Source organism: Pygocentrus nattereri, chromosome 11 (assembly GCF_015220715.1).
Source record: "Pygocentrus nattereri isolate fPygNat1 chromosome 11, fPygNat1.pri, whole genome shotgun sequence".
In the NCBI taxonomy this organism is placed as follows: domain Eukaryota; kingdom Metazoa; phylum Chordata; class Actinopteri; order Characiformes; family Serrasalmidae; genus Pygocentrus; species Pygocentrus nattereri.
Window position 1 is genome coordinate 759063 of NC_051221.1, and position 14630 is coordinate 773692.

Sequence of the window (14630 nt, forward strand, 5' to 3'; positions counted from 1 at the left end):
GCTCCTCACAGTGGTGGTGATGGGAACCAGACGTCCCTCTAAAAGCTCCTCACAGTGGTGGTGATGGGAACCAGACGTCCCTCTAAAAGCTCCTACAGAAAGTTCCTACATGAGCTGGTTCTGAATTCACTGCCTGATGACTGAGACGCTGTTTTATGAGAGTTTAGAGAACTTCAACTCCATTCATGGTGGAGGGAGACATGCAGGGCGCCGTGCGGCAAAATAGTCCCCAAAGAAAACTCATTATTCCAGATTTTCCACTGTTTTCCATCATCAACATTCCATATAAGCTCAGAAGACTCGTGTAGGTTCTCTGGTGGTTCTGGATGGTAAATAAAGTGTCTATATCTGTGTTGTAGTCATGGCGACGCCTGGTTCCCATCGCCACCACTGAAGTCGATGAGCGATGAGCAGCACTGCTAAGTGAAGGGAAGGCATTATTAACAATGGAATATTTGTCTGTCATTTGATCTGAATTAAAAACTTTGACTCCACATTTTTCTTCCGTATGTTTACTCTAGCAACACCGTATGGAAAAACTCTTTAAACCCTTTTCAAACTCAGATTTCACAAGTAAGACCTGCATTTTAAATTAAAATTCTGACTGTCACATGTTTGAAGTGATTCATCCTAATTAATTCAGTTGTTAGGTAAACAACAATAAATGGGTGAAAATGAATTTTCACAAATGAAGAACGAAATTCAAATACCTACAGCTTCAAACTAAATTTTTACCTTTATAACTTTTACTGGTTGAAAATGAGTTTGAACCTGTAATTATTTGAATTCATTTTAAAAAAGCCTTAAACTTTGTCCTGTAAAAAAAATATATTAAATTTTAAAAAGTTATAATAAAATGTTCAACATTCACTGGTAAAAAAATGGTTTAAAAAAATTTAAATTCTACTAACTTCACACTAAGAAGAATTGTTCATTCTATTACAGATAAGTAAAGAGTAAAATAAACTCCTGCTGAAATCTGAATTTTGAAAGATTTCTGCTTGTAAAAACTGAATTTCTAATATTTCATTAGATCAACTGCTGTAATGCCTTTGCTGACTGTTTCAGTTAAGTGTGAACACCATCACATATGAAACAACTGTAAATAACTGTAATAATAACCATTAATAACTGTAATAATAACTGTAATAATAGCTGTAAATAACTGTAATAATAACTAATAATAACCATAAGTAACAGTAATAATAACTGTAAATAACTGTAGTTATAACTGTAAATAATTGTGATTGTAATAACATAGCTGTAATAATAACCATTAAAGCTGTAATAATAACTGAAAATAACTAGTAAAAACTGTAATAATAACTGTAAATCACTGATTATAACTTTAAATAACTAATAACTGTCATAATAACAACAAATAATGATAATAAAAACTGTAATAACTGTAAATACATGTGATTATAACTGTAAATAACTGCAATAATAACTATGAATAACTGTAATAATAACTATAAATAACAGTAATAATAACCCTAAAAATAACTGTAAATAACTGTGATTGTAATTGTGATTGTAACTGTAAATAACTGGGGCAGTCAACGGCTGGAGGTCAGGGAACCAGCCCTGTGATTGGAAGGTCGCCGGTTCGATCCCCAGAGCCGACAGTCCATGACTGAGGTGTCCTTGAGCAAGACACCTAACCCCCAACTGCTCCCCGGGTGCTGCGGATAGGGCTGCCCACTGCTCCGGGCAAGTGTGCTCACTGCCCCCTAGTGTGTGTGTTCACTAGTGTGTATGTGGTGTTTCACTGCACGGACGGGTTAAATGCGGAGGTGAAATTTCCCTGTTGTGGGAAATAAGGGTCTAATAAGGGTCACTAAAGGGTCAGTTAATCTGTAATAATAACTGTGATTGTGACTTTAAATAACTAATAATAACTGTAAATAACTGTAATAATAACAACTGTAAATAACTAATTACTGTGATTATAACTGTAATAATAACTCTACATAAAGGTAATAATAACTGTAATAATAAACATAAATAACTGTAATAATAACTGTAATAATAGTCAAAAACAACTGTAATAATGACTGTTAATAACGGTGTTTATACATTTAAATATCTGTAAATATAACTGTAAATAACTGTAAATAACTGTAATAATTACTGTAAATAATTACTGTAAATAATTAATAATAACTGCATTAGTTATAAATACCTATTATTATTTTAACTGTAAATAACTATAATAATGACTAATAATAACCATAAGGTTATTAGGTCAGGGAACCAGCCCTGTGACCGGAAGGTCGCCGGTTCGATCCCCTCGGCTGACGGTCCATGACTGAGGTGTCCTTGAGCAAGACACCTAACCCCCAACTGCTCCCCGGGCGCCGTGGATAGGGCTGCCCACTGCTCCGGGCAAGTGTGCTCACTGCCCCCTAGTGTGTGTGTTCACTAGTGTGTATGTGGTGTTTCACTGCACGGATGGGCTAAAATGCGGAGATGGAATTCCACAGTGTGCAAACACAGGGACAGATGGTTGTTAATTATATTCTAAATTCTATAGGTACCTGTAATAATAACCATAAATAACTAATGATTCATGTGATTACAACTGAAATTAACTATAATAATAACTGTAATAATAACCATACTTATAACTGTAATTGTAACTGAAATAGTAACTGTAATAATAACTGTAATAATAACCATAAATAACTAATGATAACTGTAAATAACTATAATAATAACTGATTATAACTAATAATAACTGTAAATAACTAACAATAACTCTGATTATAACTGTAATAATAGCTATAATAATAACAACTGTAATAATGATGGTAAGCAACTCAGTGTTTTGTGGTGATTGGCCATGAGAGTGTTGACTCTTCAGTAAATGGCTGTGTGAAGGTGAGTGGTGGTCTCCGAGGGGGTTTTTCCGCTGTAGTGCAGCTCCCTCTGTAGTTAATGGTGTCTGTTTCCATATGTGGCTGTTTTTGTGTTTGGTGGCAGCTCCCGCGGCACAGCGGCGCACTCAGAGCTGATGATGGTTGTCTGGTAACAGCTGAACTCGGGACGCAGCAGCTGCCCCACAGGACTCAATTAAATCTCCCACTAACGACTTGAACAACGCAGTGACCAGCAGTTCGTCTCAGAACCTCAGACCTCCGTCAGTCTGAGACCCTGAAACGGCCAGCAGCACGTTGCTTCAGCTCAGAGCACCATGGCGGTGGACTTCAGTGGGAAATGGGAGATGTACGAGCAGAGTGATCCAGAGGAGTTCCTCAAAGCCATGGGTGAGTTCCTCTGGGTTCCTCCTGTTTCTAATAAAGTGGCCAGTTAGTGGAAGTGGAAGGTAGGTGTTTCTAATAAAGTGGCCAGTGAGTGGAAGCACAAGGTGGGTGTTTCTAATAAAGTGGCCAGTTAGAGGAAGCACAAGTTAGTTGTTTCTAATAAAGTGGCCAGTTAGTGGAAGCACAAGGTGGGTGTTTCTAATAAAGTGGCCAGTTAGAGGAAGCACAAGTTAGTTGTTTCTAATAAAGTGGCCAGTGAGTGGAAGCACAAGGTGGGTGTTTCTAATAAAGTGGCCAGTTAGAGGAAGCACAAGTTAGTTGTTTCTAATAAAGTGGCCAGTGAGTGGAAGCACAAGGTGGGTGTTTCTAATAAAGTGGCCAGTTAGAGGAAGCACAAGTTAGTTGTTTCTAATAAAGTGGCCAGTTAGTATAAACACAAGCTGGGTGTTTTTAATAAAGTGGCCAGTTAGTGGAAGCACCAGGTGGGTATAACCGGTATTATTATTATTGTTGTTGTTGTTATTATTATAATAATTATTATTATTACTGAATGTGTTTATCCAGCTATTCCTGATGCGATAGCAAAGAGGATGAGGGAGGTGAAGCCTGTGACCATCATAAAGCAGGATGGGGACAACTTTGAGATTTCAATCAAAACCCCACTCCGTACCAACACCAACTGCTTCACCATCGGCCAGGAGACCGAGTTCTGTGCCATGAACGGGATGAAGTGCAAGGTGAGTGACCAGAACTCATTCCCACACACAGCTCAGCCTGAGCAACACTGTACTTCACTAGGATTTATTCCCCATCTCTCTCTCCGTAAACAGACCACGGCTCAGATGGAGCATGGGAAGATCGTCATAGTGACAGAGAAACTCTCCCATGTGCGAGAGATCCAGGGGGAGGACATGGTGGAGGTGAGGACACCTGTAACAGTAGCAGTAACACTAACCAATCAGCTCTCAGTAGCAGTAACTCTAACCAATCAGCTCTCAGTAGCAGTAACACTAACCAATCAGCTCTCAGTAGCAGAAACACTAACCAATCAGCTCTCAGTAGCAGTAACTCTAACCAATCAGCTCTCAGTAGCAGTAACACTAACCAATCAGCTCTCAGTAGCAGTAACTCTAACCAATCAGCTCTCAGTAGCAGTAACACTGACCAATCAGCTCTCAGTAGCAGTAACACTAACCAATCAGCTCTCAGTAGCAGTAACTCTAACCAATCAGCTCTCAGTAGCAGTAATACTAACCAATCAGCTCTCAGTAGCAGTAACTCTAACCAATCAGCTCTCAGTAGCAGTAACACTAACCAATCAGCTCTCAGTAGCAGTAACTCTAACCAATCAGCTCTCAGTAGCAGTAACACTAACCAATCAGCTCTCAGTAGCAGTAACACTAACCAATCAGCTCTCAGTAGCAGTAACACTAACCAATCAGCTCTCAGCAGCAGTAACACTAACCAATCAGCTCTCAGTAGCAGTAACACTAACCAATCAGCTCTCAGGAGCAGTAACACTAACCAATCAGCTCTCAGTAGCAGTAACGCTAACCAATCAGCTCTCAGTAGCAGTAACTCTAACCAATCAGCTCTCAGTAGCAGTAACTCTAACCAATCAGCTCTCAGTAGCAGTAACACTAACCAATCAGCTCTCAGTAGCTGTAACACTAACCAATCAGCTCTCAGTAGCTGTAACACTAACCAATCAGCTCTCAGTAGCAGTAACACTAACCAATCAGCTCTCAGTAGCAGGAACTCTAACCATTCAGCTCTCATTATCAGTAACGCTAACCAATCAGCTCTCGGTAGCAGTAACTCTAACCAATCAGCTCTCAGTAGCAGTAACTCTAACCAATCAGCTCTCAGTAGCAGTAACGCTAACCAATCAGCTCTCAGTAGCAGTAACGCTAACCAATCAGCTCTCAGTAGCAGTAACACTAACCAATCAGCTCTCAGTAGCAGTAACGTGTCTATTTATCTCTCCTTTTCCCCCCAATGTCTCCTGACCTTTGACCTGCAGACCCTCACAGCTGGCTCTGCGACCCTGGTCAGGAGGAGCAGGAGGGTCTGAGGCCCACAGCTGGATCACAGCTGGATCAGAGCCTCAGTTTCCCGGGTAGATGTGAATAAATCTGAGTGAGTTTAGAGAAGTGAGCCGAACGTCCGCTCAAGCCTCCAGGCGGAGATTCACTGTGTGTCTGTGTTCATTCCTCACTGATCCCATTAAAGACCCATCGGCAGCTGTGGGAATGTGGTGATTATACAAACATGCCTCATTCATCTACTCCTCCTCTTTACTCTCCTCCTGTTTATACTCCTCCTCTTTACTCTCCTCCTCTTTACTCTCCTCCTGTCCATACTCCTCTTTACTCTCCTCCTGTTAATACTCCTCCTCTTTATTCTGCTCCTGTTAATACTCCTCTTTACTCTCCTCCTGTTCATACTCCTCTTTACTCTCCTCCTGTCCATACTCCTCTTTACTCTCCTCCTGTTAATACTCCTCCTATTTACTCTCCTCCTGTTAATACTCCTCCTCTTTACTCTCCTCCTCTTTACTCTCCTCCTGTTAATACTCCTCCTCTTTACTCTCCTCCTGTTCATACTCCTCCTCTTTACTCTCCTCCTTTTAATACTCCTCCTCTTTAATCTCCTCCTCTTTATTCTCCTCTTTGCTCTTCTCCTGTTTATACTTCTCCTCTTTACTCTCCTCCTCTTTATTCTCTCATGGTATAAAACCAGTCTGTATGAAATGACCACGCAGACCCCTAAATAAACACCTGGAAACCATTCACTCTTTCACTCACTCGTTCATTCATTCATTCATATTTCACTCATCAGTAACAGACACTATAAATTATATTAATTGTAACATTTTCCTCTTGGATTTATTTTTTGGCTCTGTATTTTTTTAAAAATATTTTTTATATGGTGACGAAAATAAAAATCATATTCAGCGTCTTTTATTTTGAAAAAGATATACAAATGCGAAAGGGCAACGAAAAAGAGAAGCTAATTAATGATGAAATGAAATAAAAATATTACAGATTATTTATTACAGATTATTATAACATTCTTCTCGTGGGTGTGATTTTCTTTATTTTCTGTGGGCCTGTTTTCCTCATAATAACTGTAAGAAAGCTCAATTTTACGGGTCTTTTATTTTGACACGGCGGCAGTTGACCTCCAGTCCTCGGGGGGAGGCCGTGTGCGTGTGAGCGAGCCCGCCGTATGGCTGCAGCGCATTAGCCGTGTTAGCCTCGTGGCGGATCAATCGGATTATTATTAATATTCTCGGAGATTTATGGATCAATAATCGATCATGGCGAAATACATGAGACCCCAAAACAGCTCGCTGTTCGTCAGGAACATCTCAGACGACTTCCGGTAAGAGCGCGGGAGAAAAGCGCACATTACACACTGTTAGCATAGCATAGTCGCCTTTATTTACACTAAACCTGCGACTTATAGAGGCGAATAGAGTCAGAGAGTCACTGACCCGGTAACCGCCTTAATTCATTAAAATAAACACCGTTCACACTAAACCTGTGACTTATAGAGGCGAATAGAGTCAGAGAGTCACTGACCCAGTAACCGCCTTAATTCATTAAAATAAACACCGTTCACACTAAACCTGTGACTTATAGAGGCGAATAGAGTCAGAGAGTCACTGACCCAGTAACCGCCTTAATTCATTAAAATAAACAGCGTTCACACTAAACCTGTGACTTATAGAGGCGAATAGAGTCAGAGAGTCACTGACCCAGTAACCGCCTTAATTCATTAAAATAAACACCGTTCCCACTAAACCTGTGACTTATAGAGGCGAATAGAGTCAGAGAGTCACTGACCCAGTAACCGCCTTAATTCATTAAAATAAACAGCGTTCACACTAAACCTGTGACTTATAGAGGCGAATAGAGTCAGAGAGTCACTGACCCAGTAACCGCCTTAATTCATTAAAATAAACAGCGTTCACACTAAACCTGTGACTTATAGAGGCGAATAGAGTCAGAGAGTCACTGACACAGTAACCGCCTTAATTCATTAAAATAAACACCGTTCACACTAAACCTGTGACTTATAGAGGCGAATAGAGTCAGAGAGTCACTGACCCAGTAACCGCCTTAATTCATTAAAATAAACAGCGTTCACACTAAACCTGTGACTTATAGAGGCGAATAGAGTCAGAGAGTCACTGACCCAGTAACCGCCTTAATTCATTAAAATAAACAGCGTTCACACTAAACCTGTGACCTCTTACTATATAGGTGAGTTTTCATCTACAAGGTGGACCAACAAGGTAGGAGTGTCTAATAGAGTGGACAATGAGTGGACACAGTGTTTAAAATCTCCAGCAGCACTGCTGTGTCTGATCCACTCAGACCAGTGCAACACACACTAACACACCACCACCGCATCAGTGTTACTGCAGTGCTGAGAATGATCCACCCCCAGGCCCTGCATTTGGTCAGTGTGTTGAACGTCTGACCACGTACAGTCGTCGCCTTGCAGTTAATCAGCACCTCAGAGGACGTTCTCCACCCGAGGGGACTGGTCAGCAGGAGCCAGCAGGCCGTGTACTGGTCAGCAGGAGCCAGCAGGCCGTGTACTGGTCAGCAGGAGCCAGCAGGCCGTGTACTGGTCAGCAGGAGCCAGCAGGCCGTGTACTGGTCAGCTGGAGCCAGCAGGCCGTGTACTGGTCAGCTGGAGCCGGCAGGCCGTGTACTGGTCAGCTGGAGCCGGCAGGCCGTGTACTGGTCAGCTGGAGCCGGCAGGCCGTGTACTGGTCAGCTGGAGCCGGCAGGCCGTGTACTGGTCAGCAGACGTTTGGACTGTTCCACCTCTCAATCTCCAGAATGGTAACTGTTCAGGAAAAGGTATATCAGTTAATATGATTCCAATAATAATTCACTTCCAAGCTCTTTTGTTGAGTTTCTACTGCTGCAGCCGTGAGACATGAACCCAGGGTGAGTTGTAGCTGCTGTGCTCAGACGATGGAGAAAAGCTTGTTTTCTTCGGTCAATAAAAAGTCGAGGCAGGAGCGTGTTCTCCCGTTTCACGTCCCCTTCACTTTTAACAGCAGTTCATAATCATATGGAGACTAAAGACACAAACGGGTCCGGTGTTGAAAGATGAGTTTCCGGGGTTTTTTCATTGTCACAGTTTGTCACTTATTCAAATGTTGAGACAAACATGGACGCACTGAAAAAGACGTCGTCTAAAAGGCAGCACATGTTCCTCCAACATGTGTTCAGTGTTAATGGTGCTCTCACAGATGTTCACCATCTAATACCCCCCGACACACACACACACAGTGACTGATGCTGGATTTATAGCTTTACGCTGGTAACAGTCTGGAGTTCTTCTTTGGTCTGGAGAGCACAACATCCTGTATTTCCATGAATAATCTGAGAGGTTGACTCGTCAGACCACAGCACGTATTTCCCCTGAGCATCAGTCCGTTTCGGATGAGCTTGAGTCCAGAGAAGTTGGTAGCGTTTCTGGACATTGCTGGTATGTGACTTCCACTTCCGCCTTGTGGATGCAGCGACAGACGGACAATCTTTGAGTGTCTTTCATTTTTTATTTTGTTATGTCTTTGTTTGAAGGCCAGAAGATCTGCGGAGAGAGTTTGGTCGATATGGGCCCATTACAGATGTTTACATCCCTCTGGATTTCTACTCACGCCGACCCAGAGGATTCGCATACGTTCAATATCCTTTCCGTTCCAAACTATTTTGCATTATTCATTTCTGGGACTATGGTATGTTTCAATTTTTATCATTTTTATTGGAAAGAAATGTGCAAGAAGGCGCATGTTGGCGTGACAGTGTGTCATTTCTGCTTTTTGCCTCATAACTAACTGTGTAAGACCATAAACACGGTACTGAGTAAAAGTCAGAGACCACCACTCTTTTTTTTTATTTAATTTTCAGTCAAAACGGCCAATAAGTGAAAGTTGTTGACTTTTCAGGCGACGTTTTTGGGGAGCTTTCAAAACTGGAGCTCAAAAACTTATTAAAAGCTGCAGAGAAAATGTGGTTCCTAACAACCACCTGGAAGAGCTGCAGATAAACAGCGCTGAAAGCTTTGATCTCTGGGAGAGAGGAGAAGATCAAGCTGCTTCAGATCTGAGAACGTCCACAGGTGTTTCTGTCCATCCTCCACTGGGAGAAGACCACTCGGGTTTTCTTAGACAAGCGAACTTGAATTTTGCTGACTAGACCTGATCTGTTCTTCTTACCCGACTGTGTGTGCTGTTACTGTGTGGTGTTTGTCTGCTGTGCGCCGAGGCATTGTGGGTATTGTAGTGTTCTCCTAAATCGTTCAGGTTCCTTAACAGTGCGGCATGTTTGAGGATGTGCGGGACGCGGAGGACGCCATGCACAACCTGGACAGGAAGGTGGTCTGTGGCCGGCAGATCGAGATCCAGTTCGCACAGGGAGACCGGAAGAGTGAGGGACTTTGTTTTTCTTTTTAATTGAAGGAGTAATTTGAGAAAGTCAATGTTTCAAGGTCTTCATTTACCCTGCCTGTCGAAAGACTAACCGCTCACCATATTAACTGGGGCTGAGCAGTATGACGCTGTTCGTGATTATTGTGATAAGCTACATCACATTATCTTACAATACGCTCTTTAACCTCACAGCGGACACTTGAGTGCTTACAGACTTCCCAACGGCGTGTCCGATTAAAAATGGAGCATAATTAGCCAGGTTTACTTAGACTTATTTGAGTACAAATACTTGGGTTTGTAGTTTTTGGGATTTAGTACATGCAGGTGATGTGCAGGAAGAACGGATTTAGAACGTTTAACAGCAGTTTAGAAAGAAAACTGTCAAAGCATTATTTAAAACCTGCTCTTTAGACCGAAGACGTACTGGTGGAAACGAGAGATTACTCTGAAAGCGTAACAAGGTGTTGAGTTGGAGTTCATTTAGAGGTGTTTGTTGATTCTGTTTGCAAGTTGTAGAAGCTTCGATCTGTCTGTCTTTCAGCTCCCGGTCAGATGAAGGCTAAAGAGCGTCGCTCCCCCTGCAGTTTCTCCGATGGCCGCCGGAGACGCTCCCGCAGCCGAAGTTATGACAGGCGCGGTTCCCGCAGTCCGCCAAGCAGGGGGCGCTACAGGAGGTCCCGCAGCCCCCGAGAGTGAGTGTCCTGTCCTTCTCATCTACATCAAATTAAAAACGAATTACAGGCTTAGTAGCATGAGTGGATTTTCCTGGAGTGGATTAATGTGCACATAATGATCTGGTGAGAATCAGTGGCTGCTGCTGGTGCTGCTGAACGTTTATTTGTTGTGAGAAGTTTGAGAACCAAAATTTTGATAAATGGAGGATCAGATTAATTTAGCACAAGAAAAAGTGAGAGAGGGTGAATCCTCACCATCAAAGAAAGCATAACACGAAGAAGCTAAACGAAATCAGGACAGACGGTGGGCCAGTGTCCATAGGTTCTACTACGCGCTTGGAAAGGGACGGGTGGGGGAGGGGGATTCAGCTGGGTGCAGTCTGCAACCTCACCACTAGACGGAGCTAAATCTTAGACACTGTTCCTTCTATGATCCATGAGTTCTATACAGAACCATTTCGTGCATAAAGACTGGAGGATGTGTTGTACATGTTGTGCATGTCCATGTGACAATGTCCAGCTTGTAAAGAATAGCAGAACCTTATAGGACCATTATAGGACCATTTTCAAAAAGGTTCTATATGAATATATATAGATCAAATATTCTCTGTAGGTTTTAAATCTGGACTCTGTCAGCCAAAAGTAGCTGTAAAACCCGTCACGTTTGGGTCTTGCCCCATTTTTGACCGGTTGTGTGTATCGTTTGTGTTTCCATTGAGGTACAGTTAGGTGTTGACCCCTCTCCGAGATCCACAGCCTGAAAATCGACAGGTTGTGCTTAATGTTGATTGTTCTGAGTTTGTCTTGTTGCAGGTCCAGAGGACGACATTACAGCAGACGCAGCAGGAGCAGAGAGTATGAGCGGTGAGTAGGAAACACACTGCTCTCCAGATTTAACGCTCCACTGTTCCAGCCACACCCCCTGAAACCGCTTAACCACTGCCACAGTCCGAATCCATGTGCAATCAAATGGAAGCACTAAGATGAGCTTGAATTTCCGTGCATTTCAGTGGCCATGTCTTTGTGTTCCTGCAGACACAGATCATCTCGTGATCATCATCGATCTCGCCCAGACAGCCGCTCCGCCTCTCCGTCTGAGCCCCGCCCCAAACGGATTGACCGCCGGGGGTCCGGAGATCACCGCTCACCCTCCGAGAGTCCGAGAGAGCAGACCGATCCTGTGGACGCCCAGAACGACGTCCAGGACTCAGAACCTCAGGAGACACGACCTCCGTCTCTCACTCGCTCTCGCTCGGCTTCGCGCTCCGTCTCCCGGTCCAGATCGCGCTCGCGGTCCAGGTCCTGGGCTCGGCGGCAGTCTTGAGGAACTCTGGGTCACCTGAGGAAGCAGGAGCAGCTCTTTAAAGCGAACATTTCACAGTAAATCTGCTTCCGCCAAATGTTGTCAGACAAGACGTTTTCAGTGTCTGAAGTTTGCTTCTTTAGTTTAGAGCTAGTGTAGCCAGCAATCATGCAAGCTTCTTCCCCACCAGTTAGCATTTAGTAGCCAGAAACCAGCAGCGGGTTGTCCTACACGCTGCCCCGTCCGCACATTTTACTGTTCTTCTGCTTAAAATAGAAACAGCTCAACCACACAGGCTGATGTTGCCATACCAAGCCAGTCGCCACCAGTGAGCGTGGTGTCATTTTCATAATGCTACAGTTTGCTTCTTAAGCTTTAGCACCAAAGCTCTGAGGTTAATCCAGCTAGTGAGTACTGGAAGCTTAAGCTGTGTCAAGTCAGCAAAGTTCTGACTTCAGGCTGTTTAGCTTTACTAACGTACTTCAGTGCATGTTTCTAGGTAACAGCGAGTCATATCGAGTCAGAAACCTCATGATGAAGTCTATTAGAGACGCTGAACAGCTCCACCCAGTCTGAGGAGATTCAGGCATGCTAATAGGTGGAGAATAAGCTGCCATTACCTGTTGGCTACATTTCGCCTCGTAACTAGGGATTTCCAGTGTTTAGCCCAGATCTTAAAGTGGTACCACTTCAGAGTAAGACTGTCCTTCTAGAGGACTTGTGAATGGTTTTAAAGTAGTTTATTAATGGTTATTGATTACGTTACGAACACCTCAATAAACAAAAATAAATGGTTACAACAGGCTAATGTAAAGGGCAAAAGTGAGCTATTATGTGATGAAGCTGACCAGTTCAACGATGACTGATGAAAAAGACCAAGTTTGGTTGATGACCAGCAACGCCTGAGCTTGCACAGCGTGGACAATTGTGTTTTCATTATGAGGCAGACAGCAGCTCACTGTTTTATTTACATGGCTTATTAATGACTTTTAAAGGTGTGTATGACCTAATTGGTAACCATTACTAAACTTATTTTAAGCCATTTGTGAACCCTTTATAAGGGTAGTCTTATCCTAAAGGGGTACCCTGAAAGTATCGGCCAATACGGAGTACCAATACTGATAGTAACTGTAAAGTATCTGCTGGTAACAGTAACTGTGACACAACTGGCTTATAAACGCTGATATTTACACAACTCCACCTTTTAAATGTAGTATTTTGGTAAAAGCTGTGTTTTTATCTCCCACATAAGACATGTTAGTCTTCACTTAGTGGTTTACAGGTTGGATCATTTCACACTTGGGAGGTTTCAGAGCTGTGAAACGTATGTATTGATTTCATGGAATTTTTCAAAAATTCCCCTGTATTTCAGACGTTTTTACAGTGGTGGTGATGGGAACCAGGCGTCGCCATGACTACAACACAGATATAGACACTTTATTTACCATCCAGAACCACCAGAGAACCTACACAAGTCTTCTGAGCTTATATGGAATGTTGATGATGGAAAACAGTGGAAAATCTGGAATAATGAGTTTTCTTTGGGGACTATTTTGCCGCACAGCGCCCTGCATGTCTCCCTCCACCATGAATGGAGTTGAAGTTCTCTAAACTCTCATAAAACAGCGTCTCAGTCTTCAGACAGTGAATTCAGAACCAGTTCATGTAGGAACTTTCTGTAGGAGCTTTTAGAGGGACGTCTGGTTCCCATCACCACCACTGTGAGCAGCTCTGACTTTTCTGGAACGTCACACCGAATGATTTTGTCACTTGCGTCAATTCTCATTATTCCAGTCGTAAACCCAAAGAAGCAAACCTCAGACACCGAACACGTCTTAGTGGATCAGCTGCATTTGGGCTGAGTGGAGGGAAGTTGGGGGGATTTAGCTGAACTATCGCTTTAAAACTGGCCTAATGCGATCGCGGCAGTTGGTGGGGGCTCCTCCTGCTAACCCTACTGCAGCGCAATAACGACGAGCTGGAGGACTCAGCCGGTTCCATGTGATCTCATTTGAGGAAGTTAGTTTTTTTTTTTTTTTTTTGTGTTTTATGATTTTATAGGACGATTAAAGAAAAGCGGTTCAACGTTTCACTGTTGCTGGCGGTGTGAAAGTGTGGAAAGAAAGGTGCTTCTGTGTGATCCAGCGATTCTGCAGGTTTACTTTTCATCTGGAGATGCAGTTCAGACGTGCATGAAGTAACATTTTCAGAATAAATTGTGCGATTAGAGTCCTGAATTAACCAAGCAAAGGAAAGTGGCTGGCGTTCACTGGTTTTTACTGGGGTCATTGCAGACAGCACAGAGAGCTGAACCAGCCTGAACGTCCGTAGGAGAGGTCTCTGCGAGTTTGTGATCATGATGGAAACAGAACTGCACCGTTAGAACCTTCGCGGAGTTCAGAACCAGCAGCTTCTTTCTTATTTTTGTATTTTGGCGGTGTTTGTCCTGTACTGAGGTTCCACTTTCTTACTGTGCTGTTTGTGATTCCGTTGTTCAGCCTCGAGCTCAGATGTTTGTCTGTGAATGAGAGTTTTTACGCTCAGTAGAGAAATAAAAGGAAGCGTTTTCAACTTAAAACCTGAGTGACGAGTGGATTCTGTAACACCAGAACATCTTTAAATGCCTCCATGTCACTGCTGGACTGAGAACCAGAAATAATCAGCCTGCAGCATCCTGTGACCACTGATGAAGGGCTAGAGGATGACCAACACAAACCGTGCAGCAGCAGATGAGCTGTCGTTGCTGACTCTACAAGGTGGACCGACGAGGTAGGAGTGTGTGTATGTGGGTGTCTGTTTATGTATATAAATATATGTATAATATACACATACATATGCATAGTTGATGGCATTGTGCAGCGTATGGTCTGAGCACTGACAGGCTGACCTCCCACTTCTTCAACCTCTGCAGCAATGCTGGCAGCACT

The 14630-nt window shown here is 43.1% G+C and overlaps 2 protein-coding genes across 2 annotated transcripts; both read left to right on the forward strand.

Moving 5' to 3' along the window:
* The first annotated feature begins 3196 nt into the window (after positions 1 to 3196).
* On the forward strand, positions 3197 to 5372 carry fabp10b (fatty acid binding protein 10b, liver basic). Its single transcript, XM_017688343.1, has 4 exons — positions 3197 to 3269; positions 3831 to 4003; positions 4097 to 4186; positions 5290 to 5372. The coding sequence occupies exons 1-4, from the start codon at positions 3197 to 3199 to the stop codon at positions 5338 to 5340; spliced, it is 387 nt and encodes a 128-aa protein (XP_017543832.1). The 3' UTR covers positions 5341 to 5372.
* Positions 5373 to 6474: 1102 nt separating this feature from the next.
* Positions 6475 to 13097, forward strand: LOC108415315 (serine/arginine-rich splicing factor 10-like). Its single transcript, XM_037543099.1, has 6 exons — positions 6475 to 6653; positions 8879 to 8983; positions 9621 to 9724; positions 10268 to 10418; positions 11214 to 11264; positions 11436 to 13097. Exons 1-6 carry the CDS (start codon positions 6589 to 6591, stop codon positions 11722 to 11724), a joined length of 765 nt encoding a protein of 254 aa, XP_037398996.1. The 5' UTR covers positions 6475 to 6588; the 3' UTR covers positions 11725 to 13097.
* Positions 13098 to 14630: the final 1533 nt, after the last annotated feature.